Consider the following 18,725-nt stretch of genomic DNA (forward strand, 5'->3'; position numbering starts at 1 on the left):
CTTCCGGAGCGTTTTCCCTAGCGGTACCTGTAGCGCCGGCGGGGTGCCCCCTGGAGTGGCGCCACCATGGCGGGGCATAAGTACCCCTGCCGGCGCTGCCCCACCTCAGTTCCTTCTTGCCAGATATTCCGACGAAGGGGAGGTAGGATGGGAGTCGAATGGACATGAGCAACACATCTCGAAGAACAACAGTTACAGGTAAGTAACCGTTCTTTTCTTCTTCAAGTGGTTGCTCATGTCCATTCAAAGTAGGTGACTACCAAGTTAACCCCAAGGAGGAGGGGTCGGAACAGTCATAGCACCAGAGTCATAAAGGAAGGTGAACAATAACAGATTTATTTGAACAAATAAACAGTGACAAGTCACCAACCCAGAGCAAAGACAACCAGATCTATATATTTACATATTTATATCACAGATTCGAGGACTGCAGAGCCCACCCTTGCATCCTCCCTGGCCTGTTGAGGTAGCACATAATGTGTTGCAAACGTGTGGAGGGAAGACCAGGTGGCTGCCCTGCAAATGTCTGTGATAGGTACTTGGGCACCAAAGGCTACCGAGGACGCCTGCGCCCTGGTAGAGTGTGCCTTCACCCTGGGTGGGGTTTTACCAGCCAGTTGATAACACTCTGCTATACATTGCACCACCCATCTGGATAACCTTTGCGTAGAAATAGGTGAACCTTTTCCCTTATCCCCAAATGCAACGAAAAATTGTTGGGATTTACGGAAGGGCTTGGTTCGGTGAATATAAAAAGCCAGCGCTCGCTTGGCATCCAGGGAGTGTAGAACACGCTCCTTAGGGGATGCGTGAGGTTTAGGGAAGAACACCGGTAAATGAATCTCCTGAGATAGGTGAAAAAGAGAAACCATCTTCGGGAGGAAGATTGGATGAGGCTGTAGCCTTACGTTATCATGTGAAAAAACAAGGTAGGGCGGCTCTATAGTCAGCGCCCTTAACTCTGATACCCTTCTAGCAGACGTAATAGCTACTATGAAAGCAACCTTCAATGAAAGGTGCTTCAATGAGCATGTAGCCAAAGGCTCGAAAGGAGGGGACATAAGCCTGTGAAGGACCAGGTTGAGGTTCCAGGCAGGGTATGGAGCCCTCACCGAGGGGTACAATTTCTCCAAAGCAGTAAGAAACCTTTTAACCACCTGGTTAGAAAAAAAAGAGAGGTTCCTGCCGAACCAACATGGAAGGCGGAGAGAGATGCCACATGGACTTTAATAGAGGAAAAGGACAGGCCAGAAGAATGGAGTTAAAAGAGATAGTCGAGATAGTTGGAATAGGGGCCAAGGACGGTTGTACTCTTCTCCGAGACGCCCAAGACGAGAAGCGCCGCCACTTGGCAGCGTACGACCGTCTAGTAGAGGGCTTCCTGCTGCTAAGGAGCACCGTCTGTACCTGTTGGGAACATTCCCTTTCTGGTTGGTTCAACCACGGATAAACCAGGCCATTAGATGAAGAGACCGGAGATCCGGGTGAACCATTACCCCCCTGTCCCAAGGTTGGGTTAGCAGATCCCGAACTGGAGGGAGTGCCATAGGGTCTTGGGTCAGCATGTCCACCAGGATGGGGAACCAGAACTGCCTGGGCCACCTGGGGGCTATGAGGATGATCGAGGACCTGAAAGTTCTCGCTCTGGTCAAAACCCTGGAAACTAGTGGAAATGGGGGAAAAGCATAGAGAATGCCCTTTGGCCACACGGTCGTCAGGGCATCCCCCAGGGAATATTCCCCCAGCCCCAGCAGGGAACAGTAGTTCCTGCACTTCGCATTGTGTGCTGAGGCAAACAGATATAGGTGGGGATAGCCCCACCTGCGGAAAACCTGGCTGAGGACAGAGTCCCTGAGTGACCACTCGTGGGCTCCAAAAGTTCTGCTCAGTGTGTCTGCAAGTAGGTTTTTGCACCCGGGGAGGTACTCCGCCTGAGGCGTGATATTGTGGGTGACACACAGATGCCATAGACGCAGGGCCTCCTTGCATAGGGGTGGCGAATGCGCCCCACCCTGCTTGTTGAGGTAGAAAACTGCTGCAGTGTTGTCCATACGTACCAGGATGGAGCGGTGGGAGAGCCTCGGCAGGAATGCTTCGCAGGCCCTCCTCACCGCCCACAGTTCCTGGACGTTGATGTGCAGGGTCCGTTCGGAAGGGGACCAGAGGCCCTGAGTTCTGTGGCACCCGAGGTGTGCACCCCATCCCAGGTTGGACGCATTGGTGACTAGCCTCAGCGAGGGGGGAGGGGCGTTGAAGGGAACCCCGCTGCTCACCACGGATTCCTGGGTCCACCAGAGTAGGGAGTCCAGAATGTGCGGAAGCACTGATACTATGGAGTCCCATAGACCCTTGGACTGGCAGAAAACCTTCGCCAACCACGCCTGCAGAGGTCTCATCCTCATCCTGGCATGTCACACTGTGTAAGTGCATGCCGCCATATGTCCCAGGATCCTGGAGCAGACTCGAGGAGTCGTGATGGGGGACCGGGTTAGTTCTGAAATCAGCTCCACTATGGAGAGGAACCTGCTGTGGGGCAGGAACGCTCTTGCCACCTTCACATCGAGGAGGACTCCCACAAACTCTATGCTCTGGGAGGGGGTCAGGGATGACTTCTCGACATTTATCATGAGTCCTAACCTTAGGAAAAAGAGCTCTTATGAGTGATACGTGAGTTTCTACCTGCTCGTACGAGCGACCTCGGATTAACCAATCGTCGAGGTACGGGAACACGTGTACCCCTCGATTGTGCAGAAAGGCGGCAACCACAGCCATACATTTTGTGAATACCCTTGGTGCAGTACATAACCCAAAGGGGAGTACCATGAACTGAAAATGATAACGGCCCACATAAACCGGAGGAACCTCCTGTGACCGTGCCTGATAGCCACGTGGAAGTAGGCGTCCTTTAGATCGAGAGTCGCGTACCAGTCGCCCATTTGTAGCACTGGGATGACCGAGGCTAAAGTCACCATTCTGAACTTGTGTTTTACCACCGCCTTGTTTAAGTATCGAAGGTCCAGGATAGGACGAACTCCCCCTTTTGGTTTTGGGACGACAAAATAACGGGAGTAGAACCCCTTGCCCTGCAGATGCGGGGAAACCCTTTCTATTGCTCCTTTTTCGAGGAGTGCCCCCACTTCCTGAGATAGGATGTGTTCGTGAGGGGTGTCCCTTATTAGGGACAGGGTAGGGGGTTTTGAAGGCGGTGGGCCCAGGAACGGGATCGAATAGCCCGTATGTACAATGTTCAGGACCCAGGCATCTGATGTTATTCGGGCCCATACCTGGGCAAAACAGGAAAGCCAGGCCCCAAACGGGGGGCCAAGGTGGCAGACTGGTACAGGACTCTCGAACACCCCGTCAAAATTGAGGCTTGCCCTGATTGGAAGGGCCATGGGGGCCTGCCCTCTGGGAATCTGACCTGGGGTGACGACGTCGACCCCTAGGCCCTTGAGGGTGCGCAGCCGCCCCGGCACCTCCACCGGAGGCCCGGGAGCGGCGCCTCCAGAAATCCCCACGGGGGACCTGGGGCTGCGCTCTACCCTGCTGCCTATACGGCAGTTGTTGCCGCTGCGTGGCTGGCGTATGTATGCCTAAGGACTTCAAAGTTGACCTAGTGTCCTTTAGGGTATGGAGCCTGGAATCTGTGCTCCGAAAACAAGGCCTTCCCTTCAAAGGGCAAGTCCTGTATGGTATGCTGCACGTCCGAGGGAATCCCCAAGACGTGGAGCCACGCTCCATGGCGCATAACGACACCCGTCGCCATGGTGCAGGCTGCCGAGTCCACGGTGTCCAAAGCCACTTGGAGGGCAGTTCGAGTAATGACTTCACCCTCAAAAGCCATAGCTGCAAACTCCTGGCGGTCCTCCATCGGGAGTCGGTCTCTAAATTTTTCGACCGCCTGCCAGGTGTTGAAAGCATACCTGCTCAGCATCGCCTGTTGGTTTGCGATACGGAGCTGCAGAGCCTTGCGGCCCAACGATCCAGCTTCTTAGGCTCCCTTGCCTTCGGCGAAGGCCCGGGCTGGGGAAGCCTTTCTTTTTGGGCCGTGGCCTGTACGACCAATGATCCCGGGATGGGCTGGGAGTAAAGAAATTCGTGACCCGACTGCAGGACGAAATAACGCCTTTCTACCCCTTTTTGGGTAGGAGTCAGAGTTGCTGGCGTTTGCCACAGGGCATTAGTAATTTTTGAAACAGTTTTATTGAGCGGTAGAGCGAAGCGCGCAGGGGTGTCCTCAGTGCGGATGTCTACCATTGGATAGGTATCCTCAATTATGGGCTCAACCGGGACAGCCAGGTTGGAAGCCATGCGCCGCAGGAGGTCCTGATGTGCTCTGGCATCCATTGATGGTAGCCCGGGCGCTAGGTCTGCCAGTGCCTCATCGGGGGAGGATGACGACGACGACTCTTGAATCAACAGGGGAGTGGTCGTGACCAACTGCGGAGCCAGTTGAACGGTCTGAGCTTCCGGAGGGCCTGTCTCCGGTACCAGTGGCTGTGGTGCCGCAGGATCTTGTTGCGGCACTCGAAGGGGGGAGGGGAGGCGCCCTAGACAGGGACACAGAGGGGCGGGAACGGTGCCCCGAAGCCTCCGACCCCATAGATAGTGGTGGTTGTCCCTGCCACTGATTATAGGCCCAGGAAGTCCAAAAGGGCCACTGCGGATGAGGGGGCCACATCTGCTGGTTGTGGCCCCTCCGGTGCCTGGATCTGGACCTGTGGGTCGAGGAAGCTCCCGAAGACCCTGACCGCACCGACACCGCGTCCAAATCCAAGGAGTAATCGGACTCAGGCCAAGGGGGGGGCTGACGAGAATTGCGGTGCAAACTTGGTCATCGACTCCGGCTTGCCCGCATGGGCGCAGTGAGGACGTGCCATCTGAGGTACCGGGGGACCCATGCCCGGTGCCGTAAGGGCCGCTGATAACTGCGGCAAACTCCGCTGAAACAGTCAACTGTGGCACTGGGGTGCCTAGGCCCGGTGCCGGCTGCATCGCCAGTAACTGCGGCACCGAGGTGCTCAGGCTCGGTGTCGGTTGCGATGCCTGGAGTTGCAGCACCGGGGTGCCTAGGCCCGGTGCCGGGTGCGTCGCGTGCAGCTGCGGCACCGGGGTGGCCCAGGCCCGGTGCCAGTTGCGCCGACTGAAGCTGCGGCACTGGGGTGCTCAGGCCCGGTGCCGATTGCGTGGCCAGCAGGTACGGCACTGAGGTGTTCAGGCTCGATGCCGACTGAGTCGTGCCCGACTGAGACGTTACTGGGGTGCCCAGGCCTGGTACTGGGGTGCCCAGGCCTGGTACCAGGGTAGACCACTGGGTCGATGCCGGTGCCGATGACGGCACGGAGACGGACCCAACTCCTGGAAGGGGCTATGGGGGTATGGCATCGGTACGGCCAAGTGGGGCTCTGGCAACTTGGAGAGCAACAACCTGCCATGGCTCTCCGCTCCCTGAGAATGACGATTCGGCATCGTGAAGGGTGCCGTAGTAGTAGCGGGAGCCGACCCAACCAGGATTGGTCCCGATGCATAAGCCACTGTAGCATGCCGACCCTGGCCATGCATGGGCGACGGCGGTGCCCTCCAAGCTTGCACCGGGGGCGACCTCGACTCGTCCGAGTCAACCGACAACGGCGGAGAGGTTGTAAGACTTATTAGGTCCTGCGCCGCTTCAAAGGTGTCCAGTGTACACGGGCGATGAGAGGGCAGGCGACCAGAGCTCACTAGACCCCCTTGGTGCCGACGGTGCACCGGAGGGGAAACACACACCGGTGAACTGCCGGTGCGGTGTCCAGCCGACATCGACTTCTTAGACGGAGACCTGCCCTGGGACTTATTCACCTTCTTAGATGGTGGAGAGTGAGACCGGTGCCGGGATCTTGACGTCGATGCCCAGTGCCAGTGTGTGGCCTCACGTGTGGAGGCCGGTGCACTGTGCACCGCAGGCTGGTCCGGCGGTGCCGGTTGAAGCGCCGTCTCCATGAGGAGAAGCTTCAAGCGGGAAACTCTTTCTTTCCTCGTACAAGGCTTGAAAGACTTGCAGATTTTGCAGGCAATTGCCAAATGAGCCTCACCCAGACACTTAAGGCAGCTGTCGTGTGGGTCGCCCCTGGGCATAAACTTCCCACAGTCAGCGCACGCCTTGAAGCCTTGCGGCTCTGGCATTCCTTACCCCCAACGGGGAAAGGAACAAAAAACAAAAAACCTAACTACACAACTATTTACAATGTGAGAAATGGGAACCATTAACTATCTAAGCCTAACAGCTGTAGAGAGAGAGAGACACGCACCAACGACCGACACGGCGGTAAGAAGGAACTGAGATGGGGCAGCGCCGGCAGGGGTACTTATGCCCTGCCATGGCGGCGCCACTCCAGGGGACGCCCCGCCGGCGCTACGGGTACCGCTAGGGAAAATGCTCCGGAAGACGTGGTGCACGCGGCGCGCACACCTACTTCGAATGGACATGAGCAACCACTCGAAAAAGAACTGAGAGATAGACCTGAGTTGTGAAGATGTAGTAAGCAAGTAAGTATGAGTGAGATTCCTATCTGAGCAGGATTGTAACATCTAGATGAACACCACCTGGTAAAACGGTGCCGCTTCTGAGTCTAGATTTTTCTTGTTGCAGGTCTGCAACGGTTCGTGAGAATGGTTTGAACTTCTAGAGGACAGTGGATCTCTGTCATGGTTATCCAGCAAGGAGCCATGCATGCAGGTGAAGGCACTGGATAGCAGAGTGATGGATCCTTCCGTTCTGTTGCATGAGCAGTGACAGGACAGGAGGGAAGCGATGTGGTGGATGCCTGACCACGTGTAATATAACTGGATATCAAATCTGTCTCGGCCACCTTAGCGCCAGCAGTATCACTTTGGCTCCGTCCTGCTTTATCTGTAGTATCACACTCTGGATGAGTGGGATTGGTAGAAATGCATATGCTAGCAGTACATCTCATGTGATGCTGAATGCATCCCCCAGAGAGCCAGGAACCAGTCCTGCTCTGGAGTAGTAATGAGTGCACAGTGAGTTTCTGTGTGTGGCAAAAAGGTCCAACGTAGGGAACCCCCATCTGCAAAACAGATGATTGATGGCCAATCTGTTGATCTCCCACCTGTGGTTAAGGGAGAAGTTCTTGCTGAGATCATCTGCTAACCTATTGTCTTTGCCTGGGATATATGTGGCTGTGAGATGAATGTATAATTCGCATAACCGTACTGCTTCCCAACAGAGTTGGCAAGAGTGGACGTCACTCTCCTTGTTGATGTAGTACATTGTTGTATTATCTGTCAGTACACGGACAGTATTGTTGCGTAATATGTGGGAGAAGTATATGCACGCATACTGGACTGCTCTGAGCTCTAGCAAGTTGATGTGTCTAAATTGTTCATCCAGCGTGCACCTGGCTTGAACTATCCGATTCTGTAGATGAGCATCCCAACCTGTTAGCGAGACACCTGTGAGCATTGGGGGATTCCATTGAAACAGAATCCCCGTGCATACATTTTTGGGCTATGTCCACCAGGTAAGGGATGCTTTTATGCTGCATGGCATATTGAGATATTTGTTGAACAGGTGAACATGTGGCCCGTACACTGACCTGAGTCAAGTGTGCATCAGTCTCATATGCAGGTGTGCGTAAGACACGACGAAGGTGTCGGTTGCCATGTGATCGAGGAGGTGCAGGCACTGTCTGGCGGTTATACAGGGGCTGAATTGTGCCAGATGCACCAGGTATTGGATTGCTGTGAATCTGAGCTGTGGGAGTGAAGCTATTGCTGTTTTGCAGTCCAGGTGTGCTCAGCTCCTATAAAGTCTAGAGTCTGTGTCGGGTGCTTGACACATTTTACTGGGTTTATGCATAGCCCAAGCCTGTTGAAAAGTGCCCTGATAAATGTCAGTGCCTGTTGCGTATGGTGAAGGAATTTTCCCCTTTATGAGGCAGTCATCGAGGTAGGGAAAGATGGTGATTCCCCTTGTTCTAAGGTGGGCAGCGACCACTGCTAACATCTTTGAGAATACGCTTGGGGCAGTCGATAGGTAGAAGAGCAGTACTCTGTATTGGAAATGTTGGTTCACTACTGTGAACCTGAGGAAGCATCTGTGTGAGGGGTGTATTTCAATGTGGAAGTAAGCATCCTGAAAGTCAAGGGTGGACAGCCAATCTCCTTTCTCGAGGGCGAGTATAACTGTGGCGAGAGTTACCATTTTGAATCATTGGTATTGGGCGTACCGATTGAGTCTCCTGCGATCTAGTATAGGTCTCCAACCCCATTTTTTTTTATTGTGAGGAAATAATCGAAATAAAACCTTGTCCTCTGTGCTTGAAGGGTACCTCTCCTATGGCCCCCAACTGCAGGAGACAAGGTGCTTCTCGCATGAGCACCATTTCATAAGAGGAGTCCCTGAAGAGGGACGGGGATGGTGGTTGTGGGTGGGAATTGGAGCTAAAGGAAATTACGTAGCCCATGCTGATTATCCCAAAGAGCCCATTTGTCGGTCGTAATTGATCACCAGGCAGAATAGAATGCTGCTAGTCTGGAGCCAAATACGGTATAAGGCTTGGATTGCTGCCTTGAATGTGGGGGGGGCTGTCCAACCCTTGACCAAGGCTTCAAAATGATTGATGTGCTGGAGCCTGCTGAATAAGGAGTTGTTCTGATGACTGTCTATGTCTGGGTTGTCTTGAATGCCGTTTGTTATCATATTGCCCAGTATGGTTGAAAGGCGTCTGTTTGTATCTGTGGTTAAATGGTCTGTTCTGCTTCCCCCTATTAGCAGGAGGTTGGATGCCAAGCGTTTGGAGAGTGACATGGGAGTCTTTTAAAGAGTGAAGAGTGGTATTCGTGGTGTCTGTGAAGTCGGGATGTCTCAAAGGGAAGGTCTTCAACTGTGGTCTGGACTTCTTTAGGAAAGCATGAGAATTGGAGCCAGGATGCACGTCTTAAGACCACTGCAGATACCAGAGATCTGGAGGCTGTATCTGCAGAATCAAGGGCAGACCGAAGCGCGGTTCTAGAGATTAAAGATCCCTCCTTCATCAGAGCTTTGTATTGTTCTCTCTTGTTGTCTGGTAGAATTTCAATAAAAGTCGACAACTGATCAAAGTTATGATGTGTATATTTGGAAAGAAGCATTACATAGTTGTCGATTAGCAGTTGAAGGCTGGCAGAGGAGTATGCTCTCTTGCCCATGGCATCGAGCCTCTTCCATTCTTTATCATAAGGGGTTGACAGTATGGCCTGCTGCTTACCCCTTTGGTTTGCAGTTTCTACTATAAGCGGAGGGTGATGGTTGAAAAGAAATTCCACACTCTGTGGGGTGACATATTTTCTATCAAGTCTCTTTGATGTTGGTGGGATTGTCGCTGGCATTTTCCATAGGAGCTTAGCTGGATCCATCAACACCTCATTCATCAGTAGTGAGAATTTGCTTTGCGCTGAGGCGTGAAGGATGTTACTTAGCTTATGCTGTGTATTTGGAGGATTGGAGAGGGATATTTCCTGTTTGTCAACTACCCTCTTTAAAAAGTCCTGAAAGGACTTAAAATCATCCCCTGCACCATTATTAATGAGGGCGTAAATATCTCTGCTGATGAGGATCGACAAGAGTGTATAGGTAAGGGGAAGTGTGAGGGCTGTTCTACCCCTGTGGTCTCCGTGTCGTCTTCACATTCAGACCTGTCCATGAGTGTAAGCTAGGAGGTTTGACAGATGTATAGTAATGATGCCCCACTCAGGGAACAGGCTGTTGTCTGAATATAGCCCATGGATCACAATATGGCCAACTTAGTGGCTTGAATGGTGGTCCCCAATGCTGCTGCCATTGCTGGGGGTGTACCAGTTTCAGTAAGGAGGTCTTAGGCAGAGGAGGTTGAGGTAACTCTTGTTCCTCAGAGTCACTGAACCATGGTGATAAAGCCCCAGGAGTACCAGAAAATGAGGACTTAGAACTAGCTGGGGTGCCATCGATGCCAAAAAGCAGGATTCCTGGCACTGAAGCTTTAGACAGCTCCACCGCTGTGGCTAACTGTGGAAACACAGGATGTGGGGCCACTGGCGGTACAGCACTGTGGGGAGTCCATGTTGGCAGCATGCCAGGCGCTTTTGAGCACTTGGTCCGTGCCAGCTGCTCAGCGGGCAGCGTGTATGCCACTGATGGTGCCACCACAGTTCGGTGCCCACTTTTTTTCTGCCACCATTTTAGCCGGTGCCAGAGTGACGGCATTATGCATCAGCCCTGCTGCATGGCTGTGTGAGAAGGGACAAGATCCCTGTTTGTAGTTGCAACTTTTCTGGGAGCCAGGACTTGAACTCTTAACTGCCCTCCTTGATGGTGTAGGGCCAGTAGTGTCAAGCCTTGAATTTGTCAATTTCCTCACTGTGGATGTAGACTCGGAGAAAGTATAAGACCTCTTCCTCACTGAGGGAGATTTCAGTTTGGTGCTCAGTCTTTTAGTTGGAATAGCCCTCTCACACACCTCTGCCCCTGGTGGGCTATGCCTGAAAGGAGAGTTTAGGGAAGCATCTGAAGGAGGTTTCAGTGCTGTCTCCATCTGCAACACATGGAGCTGTAGCTGCCTGGCTCTCCTTGTGTGCTTAGTCAGTTTTTTGCAGTCCTTCCTGACAGTGCTCTGTATTGTGGTCTTGTCCCAGACAGCAGACACAGAGATTACATCTACATATCTTCCCTCTTCCGCAAACAAAGCGTGGATTAGCATATTACAGTGCCTCATTTGCATAATTCATTAGGAGTCGTTTTTGCACTTTTTTTTCATTTTTTCAGGAAGAACGGTCTTTGCACAAGAGGGTGTTTTTGTGCAAAAAGGGCTCTTAATTGATTCTGCAAATGAAGTGCTGCAATATGCTAATCCACGCTTCATTTGTGTAGGCTTTTGTGGAGGAGAGAAGCTGCATAGACATAGTCAGAGAGTGCCTGTCCACTACAGCTATAGAAAGACCACAGCCCAGATACTTTTTAAAGCCAGAAGAGATGGGCATGACCTGAGTAATATCTTGAAGAACAGCAGCCATTATCAAAGCAGAGCCACAGGAGGCGGCAGGAATGCCACCTGACAGAGATTTGTTTGTTTGTTTGTTTTCAAATGAATAGTATCAGTTCAGCTGGTTATTAGTTGAAGTTAAGGCTAGCTGAATATCTAAAAGGACAGAGAAGGCTGAATGTGAGGATGACTGCTGCTCTGCGACCGAAGCTGGCGGCGGTCAGAGAAGAACTGAGGAGCCAGCTGGTCACGCATGTGCATTACACACTCTGGGTGTCTCACGCCAGAGTGTAGCGCGTGCGGCCGGCCGGGGGGGGGGCTGCTACTAACCATCTCTGACTGGTGGGCGCAGCACTGCTGGCGCACCTAAGATGGAGCACCCACAGGGACTACTTGAAGAAGTTATTCTTATGAAACTGTTGTAGCATGGAACAAGGATGTGGAATCTACCTTTTTCTGACAGGGACTGAAGTAACTCTTCGCCAGACCAGGAGAAATAATCAATCATTAAACCTTATATTGTCGGCTATTAAGGTAGAAACACTTTAAGCCAATAGCTTAGCATAGGCGGAGAGAAGTCAATCCCTTCATCTTCTCTCCAGAGAGGGAGGAGTGGAAAATCTCCAATCGCAAAGGAACCAGATATTGTTGGAGAAATATATGAGTGACAGGCTCACTGAGACAGAAACAAGAAACTGATAGCACTAAGAAAGAAATGGGCATGTCTTCATGGAGGGGGGACAAAGAGGATCCAGTTTAACTGTAGGACCAGCCAAGATCAGAGAAATCTGACCTACAAAGGCTGTAAGACATCCCAGAGGACTCTGCCCAAATCCAAAAAACTCTTCAAAGTGGTAACAAAAGTGAGACAAGGAAAACACAAGCAGGCATTTATTATTGTTCATCTAAATATGTCTCTCTCTCTCCCATGCTGTTAAGAATAACAGTAGTTTAGAATCCTGTGCAAAATCTGTCTGATGGCTTTCACTCTCACATGGTCCTGAAGGGATAAACAGAGAAGATTCCACAGAATTCTAGGGAACAAGCAAGAGCTGTTGCGTAGGCTTGCAGGAGATGGCCCTAGTTTCAAGAGCTATGCATTTGGACCATAGCATCCCAAATGCCAAGAGTTGCCAGACACAAGAGCTACACCGGGAGCACATGCCTAAAGCCAGAGGCAATACTAACCACCATGCCACCCTAAGGTGCTATGGGCATTTGCATCCCCTCACTGCAGTCTGGCAAATGCATAGCATAGAGAGCTTAATCAGATCAGTGCTGGCTGAATCTAAGATTTCCAGGACCTGGAATTGGCTGTATGGTGATCATAAAGCACAGGGATGGGGAACCTAAGGCTTGGGGGCCCCTAGATTGCTGGGACTTGGCTCCCAAAGCTTATGGCCTCCTCCAGCATTGGGGGAGCCCATATTAGCACTACATTTCTCCCTCCCTGCCCACCGTCTCCCCACAGCACCTGACTGATTTTTCTGTGGGTTATCAGGCCCCTGATCCAAAAAAGGTTCCCCAATCCTGATAATAACAAGTCTGAGAGGGAAGTGGAAGTATAGTAGTATATGCAAGACAAAATCCCTAATATCAGGATGGCCCCAATAATATTGGGAAGTCTGGTCACTCTACTTGGCCCCTCAGTCTGTTCCAAGTGGGAAGAACCCTCTATACCTAATCAAGTGCTGTAGCATACAGCTACCAATGAGGGAACTGTGGCAACTGGGACCCTGAGCTCTTTTTATAGCTTCAGACCATTTAAGGTTTTGTCTATAAAGGGGCATGTACATGGCCCCAGTAGGCAGTGGTTTCTAAAGTTTGCCAGCCTCTGAACTGGGGATGTGTATTATCATAAATGGGAAACTATGTACAGGCAATGTTCAAATAATCTATAACTTCTGAAATAGCTTGCTCAAGAGATAATGTAAATAAAATGAAATATATAATTAACAAGAAAATCCACATCATCCAACCTGAAAATCTGAGTGGTCAGAATCCTTAATTTCTCTCTCTTTTATTAGAATAATTTTTTCTGATTGTTCACTCGCTAATTGTTGCTCTAAATTTTTTTGACATTTGAGTGACCTCTCCTAAAAAGTAAAGGAAAATGTTTTAAATGTATCTTACAGTAAATTCAGAAAATTAAATACATAGGTTATTTTCAGTAATTTTTACACAACAAAAAAATCCCACTACTACTCCCTCTTCCCTATCCTGCCCCATTCAATGTCAATGCTGGAAGTGCTTCCTGTCCCATGCCTGAGTAATCCCACAGATCACAGAATGCAAAGGGGACCATGAAAGCCTCTATCACACATTTCCTGCAACCTCATATCATATCTATAAAAATGTGAAAATCATATAGGATACCCGATATGAGAACTTTAAGGAAAGATTATATCTATGCTTCAGGCTGGAAGGTCTAAATGCCAGCTTGAGGAAGCATACACATGCTAGCTATGATTACACTAGCATGCTAAATATAGAGGGTAGGGGAATATATAAACATCCAAGAAACCAGTTAAGTAGTTAGAGAGGTTAGTCCCTCCAGTTGCTCATGCCATACCACTGCAACCACACCCTATTTGTAGCACATTAGCTTCATCAGAAATAATATTAGTGTGAGTGTCTCTCAAATTGGAATGTATATCTTCCATGATGTTTGTTAATTTAGATTTTTGTGAATTTTATGTTTAACACAAGAAGTGCTACAGAAGTTTAACGCTCTATATGGAACATCAAAATAGACACTCTAAAAAACTTACTTTCTAGTTCTACAGACTAAAAGTTACAGAAAAAGCAGTCCACCGTGGGTATTCCATGAGGTGGCATTAATTTATTTATTTTTAATTATTACTGGAACGCATTTCAAATTTCAGCTTCAAATGTAATCTCAAAATAATTCAACGGGGCAGGGGTTTTCTTCCATGATGTCTGCAATGAGTATTTAGAAAGGTATCTGAATGAAGAGAGAGTGAATGCTTGGCATACCAATAGGTCATCCCATCCATAGGATGGCATGCAAAAAGGTAGAAGTGCAGAAGAAAATGAAAAAGGGCATCAAGGCTCATATCATAGCCACACACCAAAACCAAATATAAGAGACAAGGTCCCAGATGGTAGATCTGTGGAAAGCCAGAGCCAGGGTGAACCAGAAGAATTCAGAGACATCAAAAAAGGCACGTAAAATAGTCTAAATGATGAGTTACAAAGTTACATTTAGCATTAGGTTAGCAACAGATTGAAGAGGGTTCATGTGAGTTTTTAGGAAGCCTTTTAAGGGGTCTTGGACAACAAATGAAAAATAAATGTTTCTATATTATTAGCATGTAGGACAATTTATATTTACTTACCAAAGCTTCTGTCAGATCTTCAAGTTGTGTTTCTTTGTCACTTTTTAATTTAGCCATCTCTTCTACAGCAAATACAGTGTAAAGATAAAATACAAAATGGATACAATTTGATATGTATTATTGACATTGTTTGCCTCCTCCCTCCCCCCACCAAAAAACTTTTCAGGCCTCAGTTCAGTAAAGTACCTAACTTTATACAAATGAGTAGTTTTATTGACTTCACTGGCACTGAATGTACTCAAAATTATAACATGTACTTAAGTATCTTGCTCAATCAGGATAAAATATATTGTTTAATTTCAAGTCATATATGAAAATTAATTTACATATTACAGTTGAATATCTTTTTCTATGGTGTTAAAAGTGATATTGGCCTACATCCAAAATCTTAATTCAAAGCTATGAATTGTTCTAAATTGTATCTTAGTAACATGATTTAATTGAAAGTTGAATGGGACAAATACCTCAAAAAGTATTGGGGAACATATATATATTTCAATAAAAATAAAATCATTCACTTCAATGGTATTCACAACCCTACTTATATCTATATAACCCTAATCTAACCCTATTTATATCTATATATCGTGTGAGATGGGGCGTATTCCATCCGCATTGAGCAGGAGGGGGTTAACTCAGCTCTGAAAGCAGAGGAGGCCACATCCCTGTATCTTACTGGGCATGCTCAGGCTGCACTACTATCAGAGGGATCAGCTGAACTCAGTTGGGGCTGGCAGCTGGAGGAAGAGGACATGCTGAGCCAGCTCCATCAACTATCTAAAGGCCAGGACACTACCACACAGGCTGGAGACTGGACAACTCTAGGGACCGTGCTGGATTCAGAAATAAGGGGAAGTAGTCAGAATGCAGAGAGAGGTGACAAAACAGAGACTCACCAGTGACCTGAGACCAGGGAAACAGGAAGCAGCCCAGGAGTGGCGACAGCCACCAGGTGAGTGGGCTCCTGTCAAGGAGTCAGCATGTTGTAGTTTGGATTTCCCCACTGACGCAGTGGTGAGAGCAAGCCACTAACAGGCCTCTGAGCAAGGGTCCAGTGGAGTGGGAGGGCCTGGATCTCCCTGCCAGGGGATGTAAACCTTTCCCATATCTACTGACTTCAACAGACTTCTACCTTGGGGTTACTTTGGGACTATTAAACTGAACTGCTCAGACAAAAAGGGGGTGAGCTATAAATTTTGACCCTTGAGTCATTTCAAGAGCATTGAACTGCACTACCCTGCCAAAAGGGGGCGAAATTCAGACTCTGATCCTTGGGTCACTTTGTGGGACTAATGGACAGGACTTTCCTATCAGTAGGGGTGAGATATAGGTTAGACCCTGGGGCTTGAAGGCAGAGAGAACAGACTCCAGGGTGAGAATAGAGGCACCGGCTGGGGGAAATAAAAAAGGCAGGGATAAGTGCAATAGGGGTGAAGTGGGCCATTCCTCCCAGGACAGTGTCATCCCCATAGCCATGTGACAATGTGGTTTTGGAAAACTAAGTGAATTATTATTTGTGAGAATTCACAGACAAGGCTAGCTTCAGAATACTTCTGTAAATGTCTGCTTGCACAAAGATTTTGACCACAAGTGTTCACAAGGCTATCCTAAAAGCTCACTGATTCCCCCTCCTCCTGTTTAACAAAAGTTGTAGATATTAAGTCAGAGTAATCCAACAATGCTGATTTTTAGTCATCAATCACATATCACAAATAATGAATGCTAATATTCAAGTCAACAGTTCACAAAATACCTTTTTGATGAAGTATTTTTGCATAAAGGATAGGTGGTACAATTATGAATATAATAATAAGACTATAAAAATAATAAAACTCTTAGAGCGAGCATTCCTGATCAATTTACATTCTGCTTGGCAAGGGATCTGGGAAAAGGGAGAAAAGGTAGCTTACGAAGCCATCTTTCCACTTCCTCAGTCCTGGAAGTGGTCCTCAGTATAATTTAGAGCAGTCTAAAAGACTCATCAACATTACACACTGATATTATAAACCTAAGTACAAGACACTGCAGTGGGTATTATATGGATAACAACCACCTTCAGAGAACTAATACTGATATTTTTACCTGTAACCAGCCCTTGCAAAACAACTTACTCCTTTTTCAGCAAATCTTACCCAGTTCAAGAGATTTATTTTGGAGCTCTGAGACAAGTAATTCTGACTCTTCTTCGAGTTTCTTCAGTCTATTGAAAAGCATAATTAGAAAACAGTATTTTCCAATGTCAGATATAACAAACTAGAAAAATCTAAAGAAAGTCAATCATATTACTATTGGAAATACAATATGTCTATCTGCCTGCTAACAAGCAAACAGGTAAATATATTATGCATACACTCGAGTAAGCTGTGAGAAATATAAGTAACAAGCATTCCATCAATGTGTTGCTTGAATAGCAGGATAATAAGGGAGTTAAAATAAAATGATAAAAAGATAAGTTCCCAGAATATATATATTTTTTAAAAATGCTATATTTTTTTCCCCTTAAAAAAATCATGACCAGATTTCACCCCTAACTAGAACACTATGGATCTGGAGTCACCATAGAAAAATCAGTGTAGTTATTTCAGATTTACACCAGTTTACCTGAAAGCTAGTGTTAGCCTCATGTTGCCTGAACTTCTCAAAACTTCTACTAGTGTTATGACATTATAGTGCAATGCAGTCAGGCTCTTAAAAAAACTCTATTTACAAGAATTCAATACAATACTCACTTTACAGGTCGAATTCTAGTTTTACTGAGATGAATTTTGATTACCAATTACTTCATGCAAAAAAAGTTTTAACTATGATAAATGAAATGAAAGAACAGTAAGTAGCACTAAATTATAATACTATTGTATGCTTACTGAATGTTCAGATCACTACATTATTATAAAATGCTTATATTATGGTATTGCCTACAGGTCCCAACTGAGAATACAGCCACATTGTGCTAAACACAACATACACACAGTAAGAGAAAGTACCAGTCCTAAAAAGCTACCAATTCAGACAAGAAACATGATCTGAGAGATTACAGGTGATATTTTACAAGTAAAAAACTGAGGCACAGAGATTAACTTCTTTACTCGAGGTCACACACAGGAAGCTCTACTGAAGAGCTGAGGACTCAAGTGCCTTAAATCACAAGAACATCCTTTCACTCTAAAAGTAAAAACTTTAACCTATTTTGTTCTTCTTTCAGCAACTCTTTCAAATTAGAATTGGCAGTTTCAAATTCTTCAACAACTGATGCATGCAAAGCCCTGGTTTCTGTAAGTTCCTCCATTTGTGCTTCTTTTTCTCCAGTGACTTCAATTAAGGTTTTCATTGCAGTCCGTAATTCAGTTTCTAAACTCTTCTGAGCAGTCTAAATAGAAATAAATAAAATTTATTGTAAATATGTTGTAGCAAGCAACTACAATTCAGGGTTTAGATGGAAAAGCACTGATAATTGCTTGCACACACTATTCATTTACCTTATACTGTATTTTGATTTGTTTAAAAAAATAGAGCCAGTCATACCTCTGTTTTTTGCAACAAAACTTTAGCTTCTTCCAGTTCTCCCATCAAATGTTTCTGTTTGTTCTGTGATTCTTTTAACAATTCTTTTTGTTGTTCTAAATGACAATTATTACAGATGAGATATACACTAATATTTCAAAACTGTCATGCACTAAACATGATATTTGACTGTACTACTCTATAATAATTTGTACAATATACTCCAGTTAAATAATGGATCTCTCTCAACTATTTAGAAGAGAGACATGAGACAGCACTGCATACATACAACTTTTCATTATATAAATATAAAATACATTGAGTACTTAATATATATTTTATTTATAACATTTAATTAAATGTATCTATCCTAGCTAGGCACAGTCTGGTACAAAAACACTTTTAAAAAAAACCCAACACCTTACAAGCCTCCCCACATTTTTACAAGTGGTCCAGAAATTATATGATTTTATTGGTGTCTCAATCTTCTTGTTTTCTCATTAGTCTGTCTATATCCATTTGCTGTCTCTTGTTTTCTATTTAGATGATGAACTTTTAGGGGCAGGTATTATCTTTTCTTCTATTTGTACAGCACCATAGCACAAGGTACTCATCCATAACCTGGGGCTCTCAATAATAATAAACAATTGTAGACCTGGTCCTAGAGATTAAAGTTTGAACATATCATTATGGTTAATGGTTTGTCCATTAGAGTGTCACTGATCTATAAGCACCAGACCCTGGTTAAAGAGACTGTGAATTAAAGCACCAGTCAGGTAGTTACAGCTTTGAGATTCCTTAGCACTGAGAAGCAGACGAACAATGCCAAGGCTCAATTTTCCAGACCACATAGTGTCAGTGAGTATTG

General features: G+C 47.0%; 1 protein-coding gene across 6 annotated transcripts in view; it reads right to left on the reverse strand.

Annotated features, from left to right (window-relative positions):
• SYCP1 (synaptonemal complex protein 1) overlaps nucleotides 1–18,725 on the reverse strand; it is a 108,704-nt gene that overhangs the window by 59,377 nt on the left and 30,602 nt on the right. For 5 of the 6 annotated variants that reach the window (XM_075910539.1, XM_075910536.1, XM_075910537.1 and 2 more), the window contains exons 11-15: nucleotides 17,879–17,973; nucleotides 17,539–17,723; nucleotides 16,489–16,556; nucleotides 14,357–14,418; nucleotides 12,977–13,093 (exon numbers count right to left, since the gene is read on the reverse strand). In XM_075910539.1, the coding sequence (XP_075766654.1) occupies nucleotides 12,977–13,093; nucleotides 14,357–14,418; nucleotides 16,489–16,556; nucleotides 17,539–17,723; nucleotides 17,879–17,973 (527 nt within the window). The remainder of the gene's footprint in view (nucleotides 1–12,976; nucleotides 13,094–14,356; nucleotides 14,419–16,488; nucleotides 16,557–17,538; nucleotides 17,724–17,878; nucleotides 17,974–18,725) is intronic. The other variant, XM_075910538.1, reaches the window with a different exon arrangement.

The sequence above is a fragment of the Pelodiscus sinensis genome, chromosome 27, assembly GCF_049634645.1.
Source record: "Pelodiscus sinensis isolate JC-2024 chromosome 27, ASM4963464v1, whole genome shotgun sequence".
Classification (NCBI taxonomy): Eukaryota; Metazoa; Chordata; order Testudines; family Trionychidae; genus Pelodiscus; species Pelodiscus sinensis.